General features: G+C 36.9%; 3 protein-coding genes across 5 annotated transcripts in view; 2 read left to right on the top strand and 1 right to left on the bottom strand.

Moving 5' to 3' along the window:
• LOC119077315 (fasciclin-2-like) overlaps positions 1–23,910 on the bottom strand; it is a 385,563-nt gene that overhangs the window by 342,262 nt on the left and 19,391 nt on the right. The gene's annotated exons all lie outside the window — the stretch shown is intronic.
• On the top strand, positions 1,588–2,215 carry LOC119077349. The gene is made up of 2 exons (XM_037184535.1): positions 1,588–1,749; positions 1,814–2,215. Exons 1-2 carry the CDS (start codon positions 1,611–1,613, stop codon positions 2,149–2,151), a joined length of 477 nt encoding a protein of 158 aa, XP_037040430.1. The 5' UTR covers positions 1,588–1,610; the 3' UTR covers positions 2,152–2,215.
• Positions 13,690–21,371, top strand: LOC119077324. 3 transcript variants are annotated; one of them, XM_037184508.1, is made up of 5 exons: positions 13,690–14,148; positions 16,954–17,091; positions 18,657–18,838; positions 20,114–20,641; positions 20,708–21,371. In XM_037184508.1, exons 1-5 carry the CDS (start codon positions 14,039–14,041, stop codon positions 21,226–21,228), a joined length of 1,479 nt encoding a protein of 492 aa, XP_037040403.1. In that variant the 5' UTR covers positions 13,690–14,038; the 3' UTR covers positions 21,229–21,371. The 3 variants fall into 3 exon arrangements, with proteins under 3 accessions (XP_037040403.1, XP_037040402.1, XP_037040400.1); XM_037184507.1 differs by having other exon boundaries at positions 13,707–14,148; positions 20,675–21,371; XM_037184505.1 differs by having other exon boundaries at positions 13,707–14,148; positions 20,114–21,371.

Genomic DNA, 23,910 nt, shown 5'->3' with positions numbered 1-23,910 from the left:
CTGTGGGGCCACCTTAAATCACAATTACAATCACAATGGAACCATTCGATGAAAAGTTGAATTTTTGGTACTCGGCTCCGCCTCGTTAGGACAGCTTACGAAATGTACCGAAACAAGCGACATTTTCTGCGCTGAAAACTGAAATGAGACGAAACCACAACAAAAAAAACAAAGAAATCACTCGATACCCAATTTCAACAACGAACTTGATCGCGTCCGAAAAAATATGAAAATCAATTTTCGGATGGCGAATTTTATGAAATTGAACTATTCGATGGTAGTCTGCGTGTCGAAATCCGTCGAATTTCAGTCTTTACGCTGAAAAATGATTTTTTGGCTCTGTTGCACATGCGTTTTTGCAATACTCTCTCTAGCAATCAAACTCTCATCTCTCTGTGTCAAATTCCCAAGTTATTTCTTTGTAGTCTACAAACACTATACGCTGGCTGTAATCAACATGTAAATTCCAAAGGCTACTTGATTCTTTCACCACCTTCTTAATAAAAGTAGTTTGGTTGCTAGAGAGGGTGTTGGTTTTTGATATAAAAGGTATCTGTTGACACTATCCTCAACTTAATTTGTCCTTTCTACTTCTGAAAAGAATGTCATTGTTAGTTCACTGTTAGTTCTACTTTTCTACGTAATCGCTTTCGTTTCATATTATTTTCTGTTCAAACGTAACTGAAACTGACAGTTCAGTTTATGGTGCAAAATGTAATAGTTTTCCTAAATTCCTTTTATTTTCTTAGCAGTCTACTTGTCATAACTACACTATTTTCGGTACATGAAGGTGATGAGGATGTTTATAATACAATTGAATGAAATTAGTGTGCTTTGCTAAACAATAAACGTGTGTTCTAAGCTATATACTATTTCCGTCTTAATTATTAATCTACGTTTTTTGTGCCACATCAATTTTATATTTTTCCAACGTGCCATCGGTCGACGGGGCTTTTTTTCGTAGCACAAAAATAGGATCAGCAGCACCTGTGACCTTGTTTGGTTATCCGTGGCTGATCCCAATCAACAAGTTTTGGATTTCAATTAAATGTTTAAATTTAAAAATACATTGTTTCCACATTGTTTGACCATGGCGCATATCTAGGTACTCTTATATCTATGTACCAGAAGATAATCTAGTACTTTTTGAAGATTAGAAACAAGAGACATGTGCACTATTTGTCATGCTCCATAAACTCACTGTTTTGGATGCTGTGCAAACTACAGGCAATTGACCCAAATGAGGTGAGTTCATTGCATGGCACAAAATAAATTGTTTGACGATAAAGACAATTGGAATGGTGCAAAACATTAAGGTGAAACGATCGGTTTTAATGTTTTGCCCCATTGTCTTCGTGCAAAACATTAAAAGAGATGCGTTGTTTGTTTGTTAATTTCAAATTTTTTATGAAAACGTTTATCGGGACTGGACCTACGTAACACTCGGAATAAATTATTTCGTTTCGAATTTAATTCATGGAAATAATTTTCCACCTGTTGCCTAAAAATATCTTGTATGAACAACAATGACTTCTTGCCACTATAAAAGCATCAGACAGTTTCCATTGCTTCACATTAAACATTTTGTTTTCTATTGAATAAAATTCAAAATGCGAGACAACAAAGTAATTCAAATCCTATTATTGCTAGCAGCGACGTTGATCTCCAATATTTCTGCCGAATATTGTGAGGAAACAGGAGGCAATTACACTTCGTATTCATTTTCGTACGATGGTGGACATGCAATTGGTGAGCACATTAAATTTGTGAAACTTGGTGTTTAGCTGTTACTAAGTTTTGGTTCCATTCCCAGATGAATTATGCAAATGTATGCAAGCCAATTTGGAGACGAAGGGTTTACTGAAGGGCAAAGAATTCTACTGTGTCGAAAGCAGGGAACTACTGACTATAAAATGGGTGACTGCCGAAGATGTCGATGGAGGTAGATCTGAATGTTCAGCTTGTGTACCAGGAGGATGTGAAATGGTTATCACTCAAGAATCGGGAAAAATTTGCGAAATAATTCGTAACGCGGAACAAAATGAAACTGGTATCCGTCGGTCGAAAAGAAAAGCTGCTCTGAGATTTAAGTGCTCTTTGGTGGTTGAAGTTGGCTGGTTATACGTTGGAGTCCACGTCAGCTGTGGATAGAATGTCGAATGGTTTTCCTGCAACATATGACTTGCGATAAATAAAACATTTTTCTTTCGAAAAATTGTTGAGTTTGATAATCTGAATCCAAACATTTTGGACTTTGCGAAAAGGTATAGCCAGGCCCGGACTGGCCATATGGTGAATTCGGGGGATTCCCGATGGGCCTTTTCGATTTTTGTATGAAAATATTTAATTTGTGGGCCTTTTGCAATTGAGTTGCATGGAGCCCCCGATGGGCTTTTTCGAGCCAGTCCGGTACTGGGTATATCTTTGGTCAAAATCGCCTGGATCGGTTTCGGTATTAAGTAGAAAAGTTACTTTTCAAAAATCAACCGTCCACAACTACAGATGCGTATACAACTTTCCGAAAACCCGAGAAAACTTCTCCAAAACTCCCGTTTTCGGTCCAGACTTTTCACTAGTGAGGGAATGGAGTAAACTAAAATACTACTGTTTGTGTCCTTTATTTTTCTAAATAATTTCTTTGAAAACTCTAACCGACAACCAATACATTTTTTCAGGACTTCTCATTTTTAAAATTTCTAGTTGGACTATGGGACTGGTCATGATTTTTTGGGCAGCACAGCTTTAAAATACTTATACGAATCCATACATACATCCTAATTGACGTCGTCGTTAGCGCGCTAAACATTCGAAAAGGAAATAGGCAAGAGTTAAATGAACGCAGCGTTGAATTTGTCTCGTTCACTATATTCTCATGCGTTTATTCAAACTCACGACAAGAGGTAACGGAGCAGATTTTATTATTAACTGCCATTTGGCCCCTTTTATTGTATGGAACGTTCCTAACGAAGTGGCATTATACCAACTTAAAAAAGATAAAAACTGAATTTATATGAGAATTTGGGACTAGACTACTGCGTCTGCCAATAGTCAATATTGATGCTATTCGCAGTCAACTGCCAATAGTCAATATTAATGCTATTCGCAGACTAATTGTGCCCTCACATTGATGAGAAATGATTTTGCGCAGCGCAAAATGATTTCTCATCAATGTGAAGGCACAATTAGTCTGCGAATAGCATTAATATTGACTGTTTTTAGAAATTGTGATTAAAGTTTTGTAAAGTAGCGCAAGAGTCTGTACAATCGCAGTTTGTAATAGGCAGCAAAAATCTGTGATGTCACAGTTTGTAAAAGGGATCAACAGTCTGCAATGTTACAGTTTGTAAAAAGGAGCAACACTCTGTTATGTCAAAGTTTGTAAAAGGTATCTGCACTCTGTAATGTAACAGTTTCTAAAAGGGAGCGACAGTCTGTAATGGTACAGAATATAATAGTAGATTACGTTGGATGCTGCGAAAGTAATTCATTACACAAGGACACAATTTTGTGATACGAGCAAACTCACGAGTAAGTTTTTGAGCAACAAGCTCCGGTAACTGTTTTCGAGGAAAGTGTAGAGTTCACTTATCGAGAAAACAGTTACCGAAGCTTGTTGCTCAAAAACACGAGTGAGTTTGCGAGTTCTACAAAATTGTGTCCGAGAGCAATGAATTACGTCGCAGCATCCAACGTATTCTGGTTTATTGCCTGCTCATGCGAAAATTGACTATTACACGGCTGTTCTGCAGAAATTCTACATAAATTCAGTATCTCAATAAACCAAAACCAACAAAACAAAAATAAATCTGATCTTCCGATGAAACGTTTATAAACAAATCTAGTGTACTTACGAAATCGGCTCACACGCTACACGTCTCCTAAAAAATTGATTCCGAAAACAGCAGTCGTGTTACATTAGTATTGTCGCAACAGTAGTTACAATTGCGTTGGTGACATGTTGACATTGAATAGTTTTTCGCAGTTAGTATCGATGAAGACGCATTGTTTGTGCAATTATTTTGTTTAGTCCTTTTTAATGTTTTCAAAAAAATGTGCATCAAAGTGTAGTGTTTGTACTAAAAGCAAAAGCATCTAGTGTTACAAGAGAAAAATACAACGAAATGTGTGGCCATAAAGTGTTACTTCGGAACATCAAAATTATTGTTACAATCAATATGGCCGACAATTCTGTGTTGCGAATTCTTCTAAAAGTATGTTGTAACCAGATTACTTGCGTAACAAGTTTTTCTGAAATAACTGTGTTTGTCGATCAATATTTTTATCAAAAAAATGTTATTTTAGCGACATTTCTTACATTCTTTTTCGATCGATCGACTCATTCAACAAAAAAAGTGAAAGCAAGTCAAATTTTACTTGAAAGAACTGTCAACTTGAAATAAACCCCAAATATCACTAGTGTAATGGATCACTTTCGCAGGGGGTAAACAGCCGTGTAATAGTCAATTTTCGCATGGGGCAGGCAATAAAAGCGAATATCACCTTGTAATGTCACAGTTTGTAAAAGGTAGTAACAGTCTGTAATGTTAAAGTTTGTAAAAGGGATCAACACTCTGTAATTTTACAGTTTTTAAAATGGATATACACTCTGTAATGCTACCGTTTGTTATATGTAGCAACGCTCTGTTATGTCACAGTTTGTAAAAGGGATCAACACTCTGTGTTACAGTTTATAAAGTGTAGCGACATTCTCTAATGTTACAGTTTGTAAAAGGGAGCGAGAATCTGTAATGTTACCGTTTGTTATAGGGAGCAGCACTTTGTAATGTCACAGTTTGTCAAAGGGATCAACAATCCGTAATGATACAGTTGGTAAAAGGGATGATCAATCCCTAGTTTTACAGTTTATACATGTGACCAACAGTCTTCAAAGCTTATACAATGGATAAACAGTTTCTTTCGTTGCATTTTGCAATATATATACTTTACAAATTATCGAACAATTCTAATTTTTTGACTGAACGAATTTTCTTTGTTTTAATATAACTAACAAACCAACAATCTTCCTAACTTGCTCTACTTTTATTTTAGAAGATATTTTTAGTAATTTACAATTTTTCAAATAAGTAACTGCGAATAGCATCAATATTGACTAGTGGCAGTTGACTGCAAATAGCATTAATATTGACTATTTGCAGATGACTGCGACTTCGGTTCTTCGTTGGCTCCGTTCAGTTTAGACACACTACCAAAAACAGTATAAAAATGGGTCATATTTAGGTACATAAATCTGCCAGACCAAGGCATGAATTTGGCAATAATTTATATGAGAATCATGTCCGGAGCGTTAGCGGAGGACTTGACGCAGTCTAACTTCCAAAAAAAGAACGAAGAAATTTGTTTGAGACGCGGCAACTATATATAGGCGAGAATTTAAGTTTCTTTTCTTTGGCCTGTATCACCACAAATCCTATTCTATCTTATTCGCGCTTCAAATACGAGCAAAACGAGCTATCACTCGACTATGTAACTTTAAAATTGCCGGAGATACATCGTTTTGAAGTTGGTCATTTTGATAGAAAATGCACCAAATTAACGTTTTCCAAACAATCAAAATCTTTCAACTTACTCTGTATGTTTCTGTCTATCTGTCTATCTATCGACGGTCGATCTCGGAAACTAGTCAGCCAATCTCCATGAAATTTTGCAGGAACCTCAGGGTGGGCATAAAAATGAAAATGTGATACGCCATTACCCCACGAAAAACCAGAATTTTGTTTTATTGGCCTCGAAGTGGTTTCTGAGTGTGGTTTTCGAGGGTCGGGAACGTGTTTTCGGCTGTAGCTTAGCTGTATTGAAACCTACAGAGGCGTGCGACCCATCAAATGAAAGGTATTCGTAACACGATTCGAACAAAAAAATAATTAAAAAAATCGGGGCAGATTCGTTTGAGCTAGAGTGATTAGAGTGACCAAATTTTGAGCTACTCGAGCGTAGGATGAAAGGACTAATATTTTTTTGGGTTATGAAAGATAGAGAATTACTTTCTTCGGCAAAGTCTCAGAGTTTTACGAGTAGGACAGAGAACATATGTGAAAAATGTCGAAAGTTGGATATGGGTGGGTCAATTGGGGTTTTGGAGATATTTCTTGAATGGTGGCAGATAGAGAATTACTTTCGTCAAATTTTGGATTTTCGTCAAATTTTCTGAATTTCGTCAGATTTTGGAATTTCGTCAAATTTTCGATTTTCGTCAAATTTTCAAATTTCGTCAAATTTTCGAATTTCGTCAAATTTTCGAATTTCGTCAAATTTCGTCAAATTTTCGAATTTCGTCAAATTTTCGAATTTCGTCAAATTTTCGATTTTTGTAAAATTTTTGAATTAAAACTGTAAACTGTTATAAAAAGCAGTGTTGACTACACTTCTAAAACGACTGATATCCCAACAAAAATCTCTTCGAGAAAAGTGTGACGCAGTCTTTGAAATACAATTTCTAAAATGAATGATATCGCTAGAGTTGACGCTTTCAGCTTCGTTACGCAAAAATTAAATTTTACACCCAATTAGTTCAAACAAGCTGGCTTAGGTTTTCTCATCATCTGCCAAATAATTTTTACAAAAAAAAAATTGACTGGAAACAACTAAAAACCAAAAAAATCTGCGTCGCATGTGGCAGATAAATTTTCTTGCTGGTATGTTCCTGAACATTTGCCACTTTGCGACGCAGATTTTTTTGGTAAAATTTTGGTTGTTACCAGTCTAAATTTTTTTTTGTAACAATTATTTGGCAGATGATGAGAAACCTAAGCCAGCTTGTTTGATCTAATTGGGTGTAAAATTTAATTTTTGCGTAACGAAGCTGAAAGCGTCAACTCTAGCGATATCATTCATTTTAGAAATTGTATTTCAAAGACTGCGTCACACTTTTCTCGAAGAGATTTTTGTTGGGATTTTGGACTACTGCGTCGTGGAATTCTGTTCTTGTGCCTGTTCTTGGAGTGTGTTAGTTAAATCCGTGCCCAATCATACACAATATTGACAATATTTCATACATTTTGTGATTCACTAATATTTTGTTTGACGTTTTATCTGTCAAATTATGTGGAAAATTGAGTATGGTATGTGCATCACTCATATTGTGTGCAGTGCGTTGAAATTTGTTTTTCATCCGTGCGGCGTGAATAACCCTATTTTCTCTAGAAGAAGCTTTCGCTTTGTTGACGCTCGCTCTGATGAGAGCTTATAGGTGAAAAAATTCTTAATTTCTCAACTCTTATTTTTCCCATTGAGCGAACAAGAGGTTTTTTTTTCTCTTTGTAACAGTCACTTTGCTTTGATTTTTAAGAGGGGTGAAACTAATGGATGTGTTTGTTTCGTGGATAAAAACGGTTAAAACGGATGAAAAATTATGTCTTCACCTCGGGAAGAATTTTTTTTTTTTTTTTTTTCAAAAACACCTTTTATTGGTATTAATAGTACAATCTTAACTTCCGTTAATTTATTACTACTGATGAGATGTACTGACTGTTATAGGGTAGAAGTCAGTAAGACGTGTGAGGGTTTATCAGTCCAGTGATTGATTCCCATGATTCTTCATTCTTCAGCTTTTGTGAGTTCCAGTTCCACTTTTTCCAATCGTTTTGAAAGCGTTTCGATGTTCGGGAAGAAAATAGGAAATTCCAACTCGGGCGAATTGCGAACTTCGCTTCGCTCTGGCAGCAAACTTTCGGTCTTGTTGGAATTTCCCATTCTCTTCCTTGGTAAACAAATAACCATATCAATTCATTTCTTAATCAAAATTCACTCAAAATTTGAATTCTGAAGCCTCATCCATCGACGCGATGGTTGATCGTATGGTCAGTGCGTTCCTAAAAACTGTTTCGAGTTAAATGTGTCTATCCTTGTGATCGGTTTATGATGCAGAAAAATACACCTTCAACCGTGCTCATCGTCCGTCATCATCGAATTGAACAATAAAGATGCGAACAACAAATTAATAGCGAATTAAGAATTCACATCGGAACGATATGACGGAAACTCTGAGGAATCATTCAAACATCATTTCAAGATGTCTTAGCGTGTCCATTGTTCAGAACTTTAAATTAAAATTAGATTTTGTCGGCGATGGAAACATAAATCTTGTGGTTGTGCTAAACGAATTTATCGTAGGAATTATGATCGCTGTATGTAACGTACGCGCGCATTAAAATTCTATTTTATTTCGGATGGATCGCACTGTAGTTGAGATGAGACCGTCAGTCAATCGAAATTCATTAAAAAATAAAAATTTAAAAGAAAATTTATTCTTTCATATTCTATGCACCATAGACCATCTTTATGACAATTCAAGGTCCGCCACAATATAGACACGGCAAAATGAGTAATCAAAACGAAATTATCGTCGAAAGAGAATTACATTTTTATTCATAAAAAGAATTGGTAACGAATTTGAATATCTCTAAGGTTAAAAACAATGAACATTTTGTTGCCAATTAAAAGAATTGTTTAATGAATGGAATTTGAAATGAATGAGTTGGGGTCAACGACGACGACGACGCTTTGTGTATATAGTAGCACTGACTGTTTATATTATTACCCACTATCGTATATAATACCTGCTTGTACAGCAGTGATGTGCAGTATAATAATGCCGTTGAGTTTTATTAATGGTAAATATGGTTTATGAGTTCCTCCATAACAAACACGTAAATGTTTGCCGTTTGCGCTGTTTCAGATGCCAAAGTTTAAATTGTAGAGGCACTCGAGCATGGCCGCATCGGGAGTGTTGTAATTTAATGGGTTGTCCGAGGTGTGTTTTCTTAAATGAAGGCAATGCAAATTAAATGCGAATTAACGTTGCTTGTGGTCTATACGTTACCAATCTAGACGGGGCTGAAGAGAACGGTATAAATCTGTTGCTGACTTTATATTGTGGATTTCGATATCTGATATCTAGGAAAGGAGAGGGCAGGTATCGAACGGTTTCCATCTATGAGATGATAACAGAATCTTTTGATGCTTTGCATTTAATAATAATGTTCAAAAATACCACATCTCATCAGGCCATGGTGACATCTACGAAGCAGGTCATCTCTTTTTGCATGAAAAAGTCTAGCGAATCGTAACTAAAATGAAAGTAAACTTTCATCACCAGACATGCGAGAGTCTGTGATTAAGCTAATACAAAATTGAATTTTAACCAGAATTATTTCTCGCACCTAAGCATCCAATGGAACCCACATAATTTGAAGGTTTGTCCTTTTAATTCGGTTAAGATAATTTAGTACTATTCTGGGTGAGTGATTTTTTATAGAGCATAACTAAAGAATTTGGTTCGAGCTTTATGTGGACTGGGCATTGGCAGAGAATGAACTCTGCGGTTTCGTTTTCAAAACATCGGTCGCAGAGTGAAAAGTATATAAACATTGAAGCGAATGCAAATCCATCAAAACCCAAGGCATATAAACATACTGAAGGTAATGCAAACCCTCAGGGATTAGCAAGAGATACGGACCCCAACTTTCGGGTGAATATAAGATCAGTCAAAAAACCCTTAAAGGGTAAATGTGACGCAAGTCCTTTATCTTTCTTAAAAAATACTTGATATCGCTGAGGGCGACGCATTCTGCGCCTGTACGCAAAAGTTTTATCAACACAAAATGAACACAAAAATTTTTAGAAAGAAAACTTTAAAAAAAAAAATGGCGTCACAAGTGGCAAGTGGTTGAGAGCCAAAGTATATAAACACTGAAGGTAGGGCAGATCCGCAAAAACAAGCGGATACCTACTTTCGGGTGAAAATAATTTCCATAACGTTCTACACAAGTAAAATGGAGTAAAATTCACTTTGTTACGTTTCAGTGTTTACAGTGAACGACATCTCAAATGTCTCACTGTCAAATTTTTCTGAGAATTTTGTTGTGTCATTGCAAATTCACAATGACATTCTCTGAAAAAAATGACAGTGAGACATTTGAGATGTCGCTCACTGTATATACTTTGGTTGAGAGCCATTGGAGCCAAACAAAAAATGTTTAAAACATTTTTGGTAGTGGACTTGCGTCACGCCCGCTTACTAGCGTGCGGGCATGATTGGGCTATGTTGCAACCGGTACGTTTAACATAATAATGTTGCTGGAACTGCGTTGTTACACTTGTGTCCAACATTATAAAAATTATATTAACCTTAAAGTAGGGGTCCGTGTGTTTTTGCGGATTTTCGTTACCTTCAGTATGTTTATTTTACCTTGCTAAAGCCACGGAACCCTAGTTTCGGTGGAATTTAATTTTTATAACGTTGGCAACAAGTCAAATTGAATTTGTTGGATTGGAACACATGCCAAAACTCAATACTAACCAACACAGTTCCAACAACATTATTTCGCCAAACGTCACGGATGCAACATAACAAATCTTATATTCACCCGAAACTTGGGTTCCGCAAAGCAAAGAATTTAGTTTCGTTATCTTTCACACATATTGAGTTCGTTCGCGTCAAGTTGCAGCTAATTAGTGAGGTGAATTCGATTCCATGGATTCCATACAAACTGAGCAGGTGCAACAACATTACAAACAAGAAAATCCTACAATGACAATATTACAAAAATGAATTCACCTGAAAGTCGGGATCCGTATTTTCCAAAGTATTCAGACACTGAAGGTAACGCAAATCCGCAAGAACACACGGATCCCTAGTTTCGGGTGAATATAGTTTTTATAATGTTGGACACAAGTCAAATTCACTTTGTTAGGTTGCAACACATGCCAAAACTCAATACTAAACAACGCAGATCCAAGAACATTATCACGCCAAATCTCAGGGATGCAACATAACAAATCTTATATTCACCCGAAACTTTGGATCCGTATTTCTTGCTATTCCCTGAGGATTTGCGTTACCTTCAGTATGTATATGTACCTTGGTATTTTCTCTGATCTGCTGAAGGTTTGCATTACCCTCGGTGTTTATATACGTTGGCAAAACGCAACATAATTGTCGATCTCAGTAACTCAAAATTGCTTGTATGGTTTCCGCTCCTTTAAACATTTTCATTGCGATTTTGTGTCAGAACAATTTCTTCTCTGCAAATGGTAAGCAAAACATTCCCTTGAAACTGCACAATGGATCATACCAATTAATAACAGCGCAAAAATCATTAAAAACTCTTCATTTGCGTATATGGATACAACACATGTCTTTTGTTTGAGCCGTGTTCAATAACGAAACGACCGAGTAGAATGCATACAGCGGCCGCAGTTTTATGAGATATTCAAAACACCTTATCTGATTTATGAATTTATTCGATTGAAAGATTTTTGATTTATCTTGCGAAATGTTGCAATAATTCCATGGATTTCTTTTGAATTGAATCAGCCACCAAGTGTAACGAAACATCAAACATCCGAGCTACATCATGTAAAATATGAATGGGTTTTTCATTGTACGCCGATTTGAGTTTAAAACAATAAAGGACACACTGCTGGAGAGCATCAATTCAATTGACCAATTATTATGAAATGTTACAGTCCGGAACATAGTTAGTTCTACACGAGAAAATGTGACGGTGTGACAGCGTTAGGGACAAGTTTAACGGATGCTCTAAACTGTAACGGAATCGCCGCTCTCTATTAAGCGAGGTAGGTAGGGTAGCAGGGATGTGTCAATTTCACTTCATAGATGAGGTTATGAAGTTGGTGTGGATTCAAATGTAGCGCCATACATTCTCCGGTGTAGCGCTTACAACAGAATTGATGCGTGAGGTATATATAGCACTAGGATACAGAAAGTGAACTTTCGATTTTTTTAGTACTTTTCTTACTAAGAGATGGCGCTGATGCTAAAATTTATGATAAAATGGCTTCAAGCTTCATGATGTTTAGAGAGAAATTGGCGCCCTAACTGTAGCTCCGTCAGTGCCGGACTGGCCCTATGGGCGTTGGGGCGATTCCCGAAGGGCTTTTTGATTTTTGTATGGATAAAGCGGCCTTTTGAAAAATTTCTTCATACAAAGCCCGAAGGGCTTTTTTGAGCCAGTCCGGCACTGAGCTCCGTGCACTTCAAACCCATTTTATCTTTTCATTTTTTCGATTATCTTTTTTCAAAAAGAATGATGTAATCGTAATGATCTTCGTCAGGTGCCACACGAGGCACTCGTACCCAATTATAATTAAATTTTTGTATAATTTTCGTCCAACGGAAATGTGTCTCCAATTATAATCTCCAATTCATACTCGCAAAAATTGAGATGAATAGACCATACATGTGTCCCATAAATGGTCTACTTTATAGCATGAGTATTTAACATTTAAAAAATAAATAAAATCAAATGAACTGATTTGGTCGACCGTCCATTAATCCAACCAATGTAATATGAGTCGAAATTTTGTTCTTAAATTATAGAATCATTTTATCGCTAAAGACAAAAACATTGTGTTTGGCGTGTGTTACGTCAAGCGACCCGTACGATGGGCAATCGTAGCATAATTTGATTATAGTTTTATCGACAATTCTGACTCCGAAGATCGCTCTTTCATTTCGCAGTAAAATGCATTTCGCACTGAAGGTACCGCAGACCCTCAGGGAATAGCAAGAAATACGGACCAGTGTTTATATACTTTGTCTGAAAGAATAGTAACAGAATAACAGAAAGAATAATATCTGAGCGAGAAAACCGAAGAATAGTTATTATAACTTGTCTTGGGGTGTTTGTCAAAGTATTTGCTTCTCTTTCAACGTGGTACGTTGAGAGCGAGAGGACAGAAGACCAGTTTATTTTAACTTGCCTTGGGGTACTTGTTAAAATATCTTCTTCTCGTTCATCATAACACTCTATACGCTACATACAAATATTGAGAAGGTTATGGCTCTATGGACGAAATTTGACAGTTCGTTTGGCCTTGGAACAAACCTATTGTCAAAAAATGTAAATTCTTTTCATTGTAGCGCAACTGTAGCGTAACTTTACGGAAATTTCCCCATGTATGGAAGAAAATCTTCTCAATCGCTCAAATTTTGCTGCCGGTAGCCTTAGTGACAAAACCTGCTCTTTCAACGCATTTGCTTTCGACCAAAATGTTCTTAGTGCTTTGATGTTTAACGAAACTATAACAAAGAGAATTTTCGTCGAAACACCGTTTTACATTTTTGAGGTTCCTCAAAGGCGACTGTTGATAAAAGGCAAACCTTTTTCTTCTAGACTTCCAATTTTCTTCTAGAAGACCTCGTTTCTTACGTAGTCGATACTTCTGTATAAAAGACAATTTCAGGTTCAGGTAAGATGGTAAGGTCAAACCCAACCTGTACCAGAACAGAATTTCCAAAGCTCAACATTAGATGACATTAGATGACAAAAGTAATCGTTAAAGCATTGACCTTGCGCATACTTCGTACGAGCCTACAATTAACGAAAAAAAAATCGTTTTAGACCAGAACAAAGCATCGATTAGAAATTATATCGCCCACACGGAAAGGAAATCAAACTCGTTATAATTGTCCGTATTAATAAACGAATTGTCTTCGTTCCATAAGTAAAATCGCCCATCTAAAGTAGACTCCAATAGGCAACAAAAGTAATAATTATTTTCGTTTTCGTGCATTTTTTATAAATAATTTTTTCGCTAATTTTATGTAAAATTTAATTTTTCATTTCAAGAAAATCATAAAGAAGAAGAAGAGGGATTATGCGAATCAAGAACCATATAAAAATGATGTGGGAAAAATTGCACGTCAGTTTTATTGTTGTCTTAATCACGAGTGGATTGAACGTGTAAATCGTTAATGTACCGGTCGGTTGATTTGAAGAAGGTTGTGTACAAATTGTAAATACATTGTGTAAAGTGTGTAACTTATGAATCGGTAATGTGTAACATGATGGAATGATACAGATAAACCTTACGAATTGCGAATTGCGAGTATATTACCAAATTTCGAGATAGATTTGATCAACTAGAACGCTGGTACTTAATGTTATACAGAACAAGTCATATTTGAGTGTTGCTTATGAAAACATAGCCGTTGGAGTTTAGCTAAGTTAAGTGCTTTGAAAGAATCGAGAAAGAAAGAAAAACGGAACATAAAATGCGATCGGTTCTCAGTGTTATCGTTATAATTGCGACAATTTCTGGAGGTGTACATTCGGATGAAACGGATTACAATATCATCAGTCCGGATGGTTCATTTTCATTTGGGTAATTTTTTGGACATTTTTCTGTTGTATAAAGTTGTAGATTTTTTGACTCAATTTTCATTTCACTTATGATTCGCCAAATTTGTGCATGTGTAAAGGAATGACTAGTACTCTTGACAGGAAAAAAATGTGGAGATTTTTGTGATTTTACGTTTTTAAGGCATAATTTTCAAAATGTCCTGATAACACGAATCTTTCGAGTACCTAGTGTGTGAACTTCACACTGTGAAGTAAGTAGAAGTGAAATATCTAAAACTCTAGCGAAAACTCGAAACTCCATTGTTCGTCGTCACGACTTTCGTTCTTAACGAGTTCAATGTTGAATTTTCTCGTCACTTTTTTCTCCAAATAATCAAGTCAAGCCATCAGGATTTGTTATTGGGAATCTGATGAGCTGAAATTACCTACTGAAATTTACCCCGGGGCTACTTCATTTATAAAAATCCCTAAAATTAAAAACTTTCATACCAAAATCATATTGGTAGTTTTCTTGATTGTCTAATGCAAATTATTATAGGGATTCCTCAAGTTATAGATAATTGGATGAGACAGTGTTAGTCGTTGGTGCACACGAAAGGGAAATTTTTTATCTTCTCGACTGATTCGTTTCACTGAATATTTTTACCAGCGATGTTCATTCATATATTACATTAAGATGGAGATACCACACTGAGTTCTGAAGGAACCAATTTTAATTTAGTTAAAATTTTCTAGACAATTTTTTATGAGGAAAAACCGCTCAGGCAGTACCGGACTGGCTCGAAAAAGCCCATCGGGGGCTCCATGCAACTCAATTTAAAAGGGCCCACAAATTAAAAATTCTCATACAAAAATCCAAAAGGCCCATCGGGAATTCCCCGAATTCACCATATGGCCAGTCCGGGCCTACGCTCAGGTCCATGAAAAATAAGAAAAGCTAATCTTTGTTCTAATGTTTTGCTGGTTTTGCTTCTAATAGGTTCAGAGAAATTTTTAATTGTATTGACAAAAGTTCTCAGTCAGTCAGAGATGACTGAGAACTTTTGTTAAATTTTGGTAGATTTCGACAATTTTCATTAATCAGTAAATAGAGAAAATAGCAAAAATGTTCCCTGAAATGAAGCAGAATAAAGCAGTTCTTTGTATTCACACCATAAGTCCGCTGCAAATTCAAAATGAAACGCACACCACCCAAATCAAAGGCAGCGTAATGTTTCGTCAACTCGCTTTATTTTCATATTCCGTTGAAGTTTATTTTTCAATTCATTGGTTGTTGGTTCATCCATCGATTCATCGAAAATTCAATTTCTGAAGCGCACTTATGGCGTGAATTTTGTCAATGAAAGTGTAAAACATGTATGGTCTATTGTCCGCCTGGAGGACATAAAAATTTGATTTTCGTACTTAAACGCACTCATTTTCATATTATTTTGACATAAAATGTGAGTGTGTTTAAGACGAATTTGCCGATCGACCATACCTGTTCTAGACTTTCATTGAATTTTGTCGCACAAATAAATTATTACCTGAGAATAATACGAGACAATGCGATGGAAAATTATTGATTGATTCTTGATATAAATGTGAGCTTCAATTTAAATCCTTTAGTGATTAACGGTGTTCGAACGAATCTTTTTAGGAATTAAAATTGAATCCCTCAAGAACTACTTTCATTGGACGTCGACTTAGATTTTTTTCTTTCTAGATGTGTCGACATCTACTAAACGTGTCGGACAGGAGTCATTTTTTATTCATCGCAAATGTGAAATATTTGAATGTTAAGTAACCATTGTGTTACACAACCATTCTTACAGAGAAACCCAGTGGGATTAAAATACGTTTTACTTCCTCACCGTCCCTAATTAATCGAAAGTAACCCCACACGAAATTAATGATGTTGAATCACTTACGGAGAAAGAATACAACAGAATGCGAACATTTAAGTTATTTTTGATCCATGAAACACTTATACTAATTGACAGAGAGGTGCTATTATGACGACTGGGTAGATAGAGGGAATATATCGAATGAATTTGAATTTGGTCGAGAGAAAATGTATTGAATTCTCTCTCGAAAAACCAGCAGTCATTTGACATATTCCCTCATACTAGCATCTCTCTGCCGATTGATGGTCATTCACAACTATGGTATTACCAGAAATAAAAGCTCAAGAACGAAAGCTATAAGCTACAATTCGAGTTAAAATAGCTAAACTGTTCGCAAAGCATCCTTTTTACTTTGTTCAAACCTTACCTTTACGCAGCTTTTACGTAACTGAAAATCTGAATTTTTGATATAGCAACGCACTTCAAGCATGAGTGGTACTCTAAATAGGTTACTGAAACTGGCCAGTGTATCGAACAAATTTTAGCACTGTAAAAAAATCTGGAAACTTTTTTCATACAAAAAGTACTCTATTTGGCAGCTGTCAAAAATAGCACTTTTGCTTGAAGTGCGTTGGATAAAGCATTTTGTGTAGAGTCTATACACATACCCACATACAAATGTTATCCTTAAGACAAATTGCACCTAGACTGGTATTTCGTACCATGTGTCCTCAAAATCAGTTTGTATAAGATACACATTTCGTCTGATTTTACACTAATACATGTGGACTCGTTGACGCTTTTGATAGTTCAATTGCCCACTTAATTAAGTGGGAAAACACATACTAATTTGTATTTCATGTTAGGACCACATACATTACATAATTTTGTTCAAAATTTCTTCTCTCTGCGTATAATATACTCTTAGGTTGAACCTTTACTCTCAACTTGTTCTTAATCCAAAGTTTGAAATCACCAGTCAAATAACTTTGTCTTTTCAGTCTTTCAAACAACGACTATGGAGCGCATTACCACACTGCATCTGGTGCAAACAACAAAATAGTCAGGGGCAGATATGGTTCAAGAAATCCAGAGACGGGAAGAGTCGACGAAACAACGTACACAGCCGGTCCGAGAGGGTGAGTGTAAACATAAATTTAAAACAAATTTCTTTGAATTTTCTATTGCCCAATGTGGAATGGATAAAGCATGATTAGCATGGTTAAGTCTGGTTACCACTTAAAAATGTTCGCCGTAATAGAGCATCGTTTTTTAACCAAAAAATCCTCTCTTACAACGAAAATTTGGGCGTGGGGTAATTTGGCACACGGTGCTAAAACAACACACCTTTAAGTATAGTTTCCACTTAAAAAGAGCACTCCGTTTAGCCCTCGTTTACATGACAGTTGTAAAATAGAACAAAAGAACTGTCACGCAAACGGAGTGGAAATTGAATTTATTATGCTCAAAACAAACGAGGCATTGAAAACGTGTTTTGGTCCTATTTTTCATGACGAAATTTTCGAAACTGTCAAATGAAGTTAGAACTTTTTCTATTCAAAATCGCGATTGCTGCATCTGTCAATGAAAACTAGGACCAAAACACGTTTTCAATGCCTCGTTTGTTTTGAGCATTACAATTTTTTACTCCGTTTACGTGACAGTTCCTTTGTTATGTTTTACAACTGTCATGTAAACGGAGGCTAAACGGAGTGCTCTTTTTAAGTGGAAACTATACTTTAAACTACTTGAAAAGTGAACTCGCGCACGATTTTTCGATACAAACATTTTGTAAAAGGAGTCATTAAGTCGATGACATGGCTAAAAAGCATTTGCAGCAATAAACTTGCGTGTGCGAGTTAACCCTTTTACGTAGTTTAAAAGCGCGTTCTTTTGGCACCGTGTGCCAGATTCCCCGATGCCAAAATTTGTAAGTGGAAATCAAGCCTTACAGGCCATTAATCCATTAAAAGTTGTTCTAACAAAGTACCTACTGGGAGAATCATTCAATCAATTCATTTTCCATTGTTCATCGTATTACGAGCCAATATTGCACCAGTTTTGTGTAGTAGTTGTAGTCCACTACGCAAACATGAACTTGTGTGTGAACTTATTCATCAATGGAATTGTAAATGCATAATATTACACACGCGCCCATCTCGCTCTCACACTATATATACACACACCGGGTCAGTGGTGCGAGATTATTCACTTAACAGTATCCATTCATTCTATTAAAACTCGGCTACAAACAAAACAAACAAAACAAACTTACGCCTAATTAATGAGCAAACGAGCCAACAAACTGATCTCGACGATATGAAACGATTTAACTATTGCTCCGTCATTTCCGTTGCTTTTTTTTTTTAAAGAGAACATAACAACAACAACAATGCCCCAAATATTATGCAAAACAGAAATCGCCAAAAGATTTTCGTTGTTTCTTTTAATGAATTTCATTTGCATACGAAATATTCTCCTGATATACAAATGAGAGTGGATCATATGTGTCGACACGCTCCGCAGACACAATAAATTTAAATATAAACAATAAACAGCAAGCACCTGTTTTATTAATAAGACCCACACTTTAAGTGGCCGAAAATATTTTCGGTGCCGATTGCATAATGCTTTTTAGAAACATTGATCTTGACATCAATTTTTAATGGTCGATGCGTTCGCTGTATATTTGTAACATTTATAGATTTCGTGCTCGTGGACCGAATATTCATCGGAAAATGGATTTGTCGCAAGTGCCTCGTGGACCGATTGGTTCGATCGATGACCCGTTGGCCGATCCGTATGACGATCCTTCCTATGGTTTTGGCTTTCGCACGTCGGAGTATCAGCGTCGTGAAGATGGCGATAGTACGGGGCGTGTAAGAGGTAATTTTTCTTGAGTGGGCAGAGTTGGGTTTGAGCATTTTAATCAAGGAGGAACAATTTGCGTGAACATTTTACTAACTTCTTTTTCTCCTCTCGAATGTCAACCAATTTCTTAATTTTCATAGAACTTCTTTGGCTACACATAGCGACGCGAAACAGACCTAATTTAAATGTTTCTTTTTCATTAGTACTGTCAATTCTGACAGGAGAACAAAAGAAAAATTTGAATTAGATCTCTTTCGCGTCGCTATGGGTGGTATTTGTCAACATTCTTCTCTCCATCGAACATCGTACAGTGAAGCGTGAAGATTGTAGACGCAACTAGCAAATGCTTTTGCCTAATTCAAATTTTCACCTAAAGTGTCTTTGGTTCGTGTAGAAGAACAAGAGTTTTGGGTGAAATTGTGCAAATGCATACAACAATGTCAGATGTTTTGACAACATGATAAAGTCTTACAGCACTTACACATAGTGGCACGAAAGAACCTATTGCAAACATTTCTTTTGCTTTAGGTCTACGGTTACATTTGTTGTTATTACTGCAGATACACATACCGACCCGAAAGGGACCAAAATAACAAAAGAAAAATTATAATTAAGTCTTTTTCGCGTCGCCAGAGTAATTTCCTCAGGAAGTGGTGAAGTGGCCACTACTAAATTTGACGTTAGTGCAAACAGAATCGTACGTAGTTATCGAAGTTCTTGTCTTTATCGTATAGTGAAGACTGTAGACGCCAGACGTATGTGCAGAGATCCGTTGTCATTGTAGTTCCATTGTTTCGCCTGTAAGCATACAATTGTTATGTCGGTATACGACATTTTGCCTTACATATGACAATTTCCTCTTTCCTTATAGTACCTATACCTACACATACCGACGCGAAGGAGACCTAATCCAATGACAATCTGAATTTGGTCTACTTTGCGGCGCTACGTGTAGCAAAGTCGTTTTGGCACATAGCGACACGAAAGACACCTATTGCGAACATTTCTTTTGCTTTAGGTCTACGGTTAACGGTTAAATTTTTGTATGTCTCATTCTATGTGGGTGAAACATACCTAAAGTCAAATTATGCTAAAGTTTCCTTTGTTATTTGACTTTGCAAACGAAATTTTTTTAGGTAATTTTGACCATAGGTGTGTTTTACCTAATCTTGTCTACATGCACAGATACGTGGTTACAAATTTGAGTCGAAGTCCTACTCTTGCGAAAAATTCAATTTATTCCATCGAAACCTAACCGATTGAGCTCATTAAGAAATTTTTCATTTCAAGGTCTCTACTCCTACATCGATGACATTGGCGAAAGGCATTCCGTACGTTATGCAGCTGGAGCTGGAACTGGTTATGAGGTTACGAATGCTGTGCCGGATAGTCCATCATTTGTCAGATACACAGCTCCGTTATATAAAGCCAATCGTCTCACTCGTGGTCGCATTAGCTACGAACGTGGACCTGGTGCCCAGTACAAATTTATTTCTTCCGGTCCCGATCAGAGACGTTCGGAAAGTACGGGTGCCGATGGCATTACACGCGGTTCCTATTCATATCTGGATGATAAAGGTGTGCAGAGAACTGTCGAATATATTGCTGGTGCTGGAATCGGTTATCGAGTGGTTAAAACAACAACTGGTCCGGGCTCTCATCTGGTACCACGACCATACATTCCGGATTTCAATAGTGTGCCGCCGCAATCGAATGACATCAGCGATATTGATGGTAGTGGATTCAAAACGGCCGAATCGGGATCGGTGGTACCAAATAGAGGAAGTGGAGGACAGAATAATGTGTACGATAACGCAGGTGCTCACGGTAACAGGGAACGAGATCCGGCAGCCGCTCATGGCAACAGGGAACGAGATCCGGCAGCCGCACATGGCAACAGGGAACGAGATCCGTTGCATAGTAGTCAAGACCATCCCACATCCGGTTCATCATTTTCATCAGGAACAAACTCCGGGGGCAATGCACATAATTCGCCATCATCACCAAATTACCATAAAACAGATGGACATCACGACAATTCGGTGCACGACACTGACAGCTCACATCGTCAAACATCTTCGTCAAATCGGGGATCGACTCGATATTCAGGCAACAAAGGTTCCGATTACAGTCCGAACAATCGGCCAAATGTCATCGCCAGCTTGGGACCACCTTACATCACCCGAGACCATTTCGGTTTGAATGCTGAACGCAACAGTGATTGGTCGCAGCATCATCAAGATTCCACATTGATCAAAAATACCGGCGATTGGTATGTGGGTCTGCCACCTGGGTCTGCTGTTAGAGCACATGTGCAAAGCATCGATTTACTTCCGTTGGGCGGTCGACCACCATCACCGTCAGATGCTTTGCGAAGAGACGAACAGAGATCGAAACAATACTGAAACGATAGAGAATTGATGGAAGGAGCGCGGACCCAAGAAGATTAAGGGTTTGAATCAGGAAGGAAAAATGTCGATTCTTTACTGGTTCGCTATGATTTATTGTATGATTTTGTAATAATAAAATTGAATAAAAGAAACGACTTACCCTAAGCGTCTTAACGACTTTCCGCAAACAGAGATTGAAGAATGGATGTTAGAGAACACAGCCGAAAGTCAGTTGTGGAATTACATGTAAGTAACCACCTACAGCTAGCATACATCCCTTATTGTAACAAAGGGTGTAGAATGTGGTGATTAAAAAGAGCTTAGCGGAAACAATATCGTTACAAACTCAAGCGACTCTCATAGCCACGCTACATAGACCTAATTCAAACCTGTCAAAATTGACAGAAGAACAACAGAAATTTTTATATGAATTACAGTTTATAATAACCGCCTTCTTTACATAAAGCTAGAGATAAAGCAGACATTGCCTTCTTACAACTCCATTAAAAATTCCACAAAGACTAAAACCAAAGACACCAAAAATTGCAAATCGTACATAGAAAGCAATATGCCATCTGTTGATCATAAAAATCGGCAAACATCTCCAGATACATCTATGTGATGTGTAAAGTCGTTAGCGATATTAGATGATTGACTTATCTCCCACAGAATATAAAATTAAGATATTTCATTCAACGTTTGCCCGAACACCAACTCAAAATACTTCGTGCCTACACTCTGTTGACGACTGCATTTCTGAAGAGCGATGAACCACTTCTTCCCTTGCAAACCCTTGCAGATTATGTAAATTTATGTAATCTGCGCTGCACACGTTTCTCCAAGTGGGATAAGTTACCCACAAACCAATTTCTCTTTTAAAACTAACACATTTTTGCGTGCTTCAATGTTTCAATTTTCAAAAAAAGATTTTGGTTCAGAGAAATCATCAAAAAAAGAATATTTTTCCGCCCAATGTAGGCTACAAATTTGCAAAGGGTTCATCGCTCTTACTATATTTTTTGTGGATTAAGTAGAGTTAAGTAGTAACAAAAGAAGGTATCGGCTCTGGTTCTTCTCCCTAAATCTATTTTCTCTCCAAGTACTTTTCATCTATGCGTAAATGTAACGGTTTACATAGCAACGTGAGTTTCACATAAAGCTTAAGCTGCGAGCGCACTTACACCGTTTAGCTCTCCGTTTACGTTTTAACAATGGAAAGTGGGAGGAGCTTCCATTGTTCACTCGTAAACGGAGTGCTAAACGGCGTAAGTGCGCTCGCAGCCTTAGTTTCCTCTTACCAACAAAGTATTCCGTGTGAGAGACAAAATTGATTTTTTTTTAATTTTTCTTTGTTTATTTGACAGTTTGCTCTCTCACGGCGCTCTAACGGCTCTCTCACGGCGTACTTTTTTTAAGTGGAATGGGCACTTAAGTCTTTTGTTTTCAACTTTTTTTTTGAATTGTTTTAAAATGTCAAACTCGCGTAAGCTACGCAGTTTTGATGAATTGCTACACAATCGAAAATTTATAGACGGAGATAAAGGTGCTTTCAGTTTCACTCAAATAAATTCATCCGTTTACACAAAAATGTTCATCCGTGTACTTGACAGATGTGTTTTAACAATAGCGAAATTGTGAAGCCACGCCTTTTCTAACACGTGCTCTATTGTTAAAATACATCTGTCAAGTACACGGATGAACTAAACGGACGACTCTGAATTGGGCTTAATGCGTAGACGCGCTGTGCTTATGGTGCCTATCACAAAACATATGGCCCAGGTTTCTATGCATTTCTTTTCTTTTAATAAAGTAAAGAGATGACGTTTGTATCCACTTCTGATTCGGTTATATTTGGCATAACCTCCGCCCATCTTGGAAAAAACCTTAAAACAAAATGTTTTTATGTCAAAGTCGCGATCTGTATACAGTATACTGTAGGCTTACGCAGCAACTGTTACGTTATCTTTAATGCAAATTGAGTAAGTGTGGTTCATTTTTGAAATATACAACGTCGTACACGCATCTCAAAATGCACGGCAGAGTAAAATAAACCAGGCAGGAGCGGTTCATTTTTGAAACGACCTAATACACGGGAAGAAAATGAACTCAAATGAACACTGGACATAAATTGAATTAAGTTTATTCTCAAAACATAAGGCTACTAGATAATCCAGGTCTCTAGTCAAATCAAGCGCTCCTGCCTGGTTTATTTTACTCTGCTGTGGAATATGCCATACTTATAAGTAAATAGCCTCAATACGAACAACACACACTCTACGGATAATAGCGGCAGAGTCAAAATGACCCAAAAATATATCGGCTAAATTTGAAGTTTTTGGACAAAATGATGTATAGACGACTTGTTCATTATCAAAAATAAGGGGCACCTTCCATACATCACTTTTCGATTGGACCACGGGAACCACCCGGAACCGACTGGAACCACTTGCAAAAATCAAGCAAAATTTCGACTCTGCCGCTATTATCCGTAGAGTGTGTGTTGTTCGTATTGAGGCTATTTACTTATAAGTATCTTTCAACAACTCAACTCTTCGAAGAATTCTGTGTCAGCAAAAGGAAAAACGGTTCAGAGATAAAAACGAACTCGACACATTCTATGTTGATGGTCAGTGACGCATTAGGTTCATACCACCAATGGACAAGTAAAAAAATTCAGCTCAAGTTCTAATTCGAATA

Source organism: Bradysia coprophila, unplaced genomic scaffold (assembly GCF_014529535.1).
Source record: "Bradysia coprophila strain Holo2 unplaced genomic scaffold, BU_Bcop_v1 contig_235, whole genome shotgun sequence".
Lineage (NCBI taxonomy): Eukaryota > Metazoa > Arthropoda > Insecta > Diptera > Sciaridae > Bradysia > Bradysia coprophila.
The sequence above is the reverse complement of the archived record's forward strand: the minus strand, read 5'-3'. Positions and strand labels throughout refer to the sequence as shown.

Coding starts and splice junctions, on each gene's coding strand:
- LOC119077349 (XM_037184535.1), top strand. CDS start 1,611: ATGCGAGACAACAAAGTAATTCAAATCCTATTATTGCTAGCAGCGACG. Junction 1,750..1,813: donor CGATGGTGGACATGCAATTG/GTGAGCACATTA, acceptor TTCCATTCCCAG/ATGAATTATGCAAATGTATG.
- LOC119077324 (XM_037184505.1), top strand. CDS start 14,039: ATGCGATCGGTTCTCAGTGTTATCGTTATAATTGCGACAATTTCTGGA. Junction 14,149..16,953: donor GATGGTTCATTTTCATTTGG/GTAATTTTTTGG, acceptor TTGTCTTTTCAG/TCTTTCAAACAACGACTATG. Junction 18,839..20,113: donor TAGTACGGGGCGTGTAAGAG/GTAATTTTTCTT, acceptor TTTCATTTCAAG/GTCTCTACTCCTACATCGAT.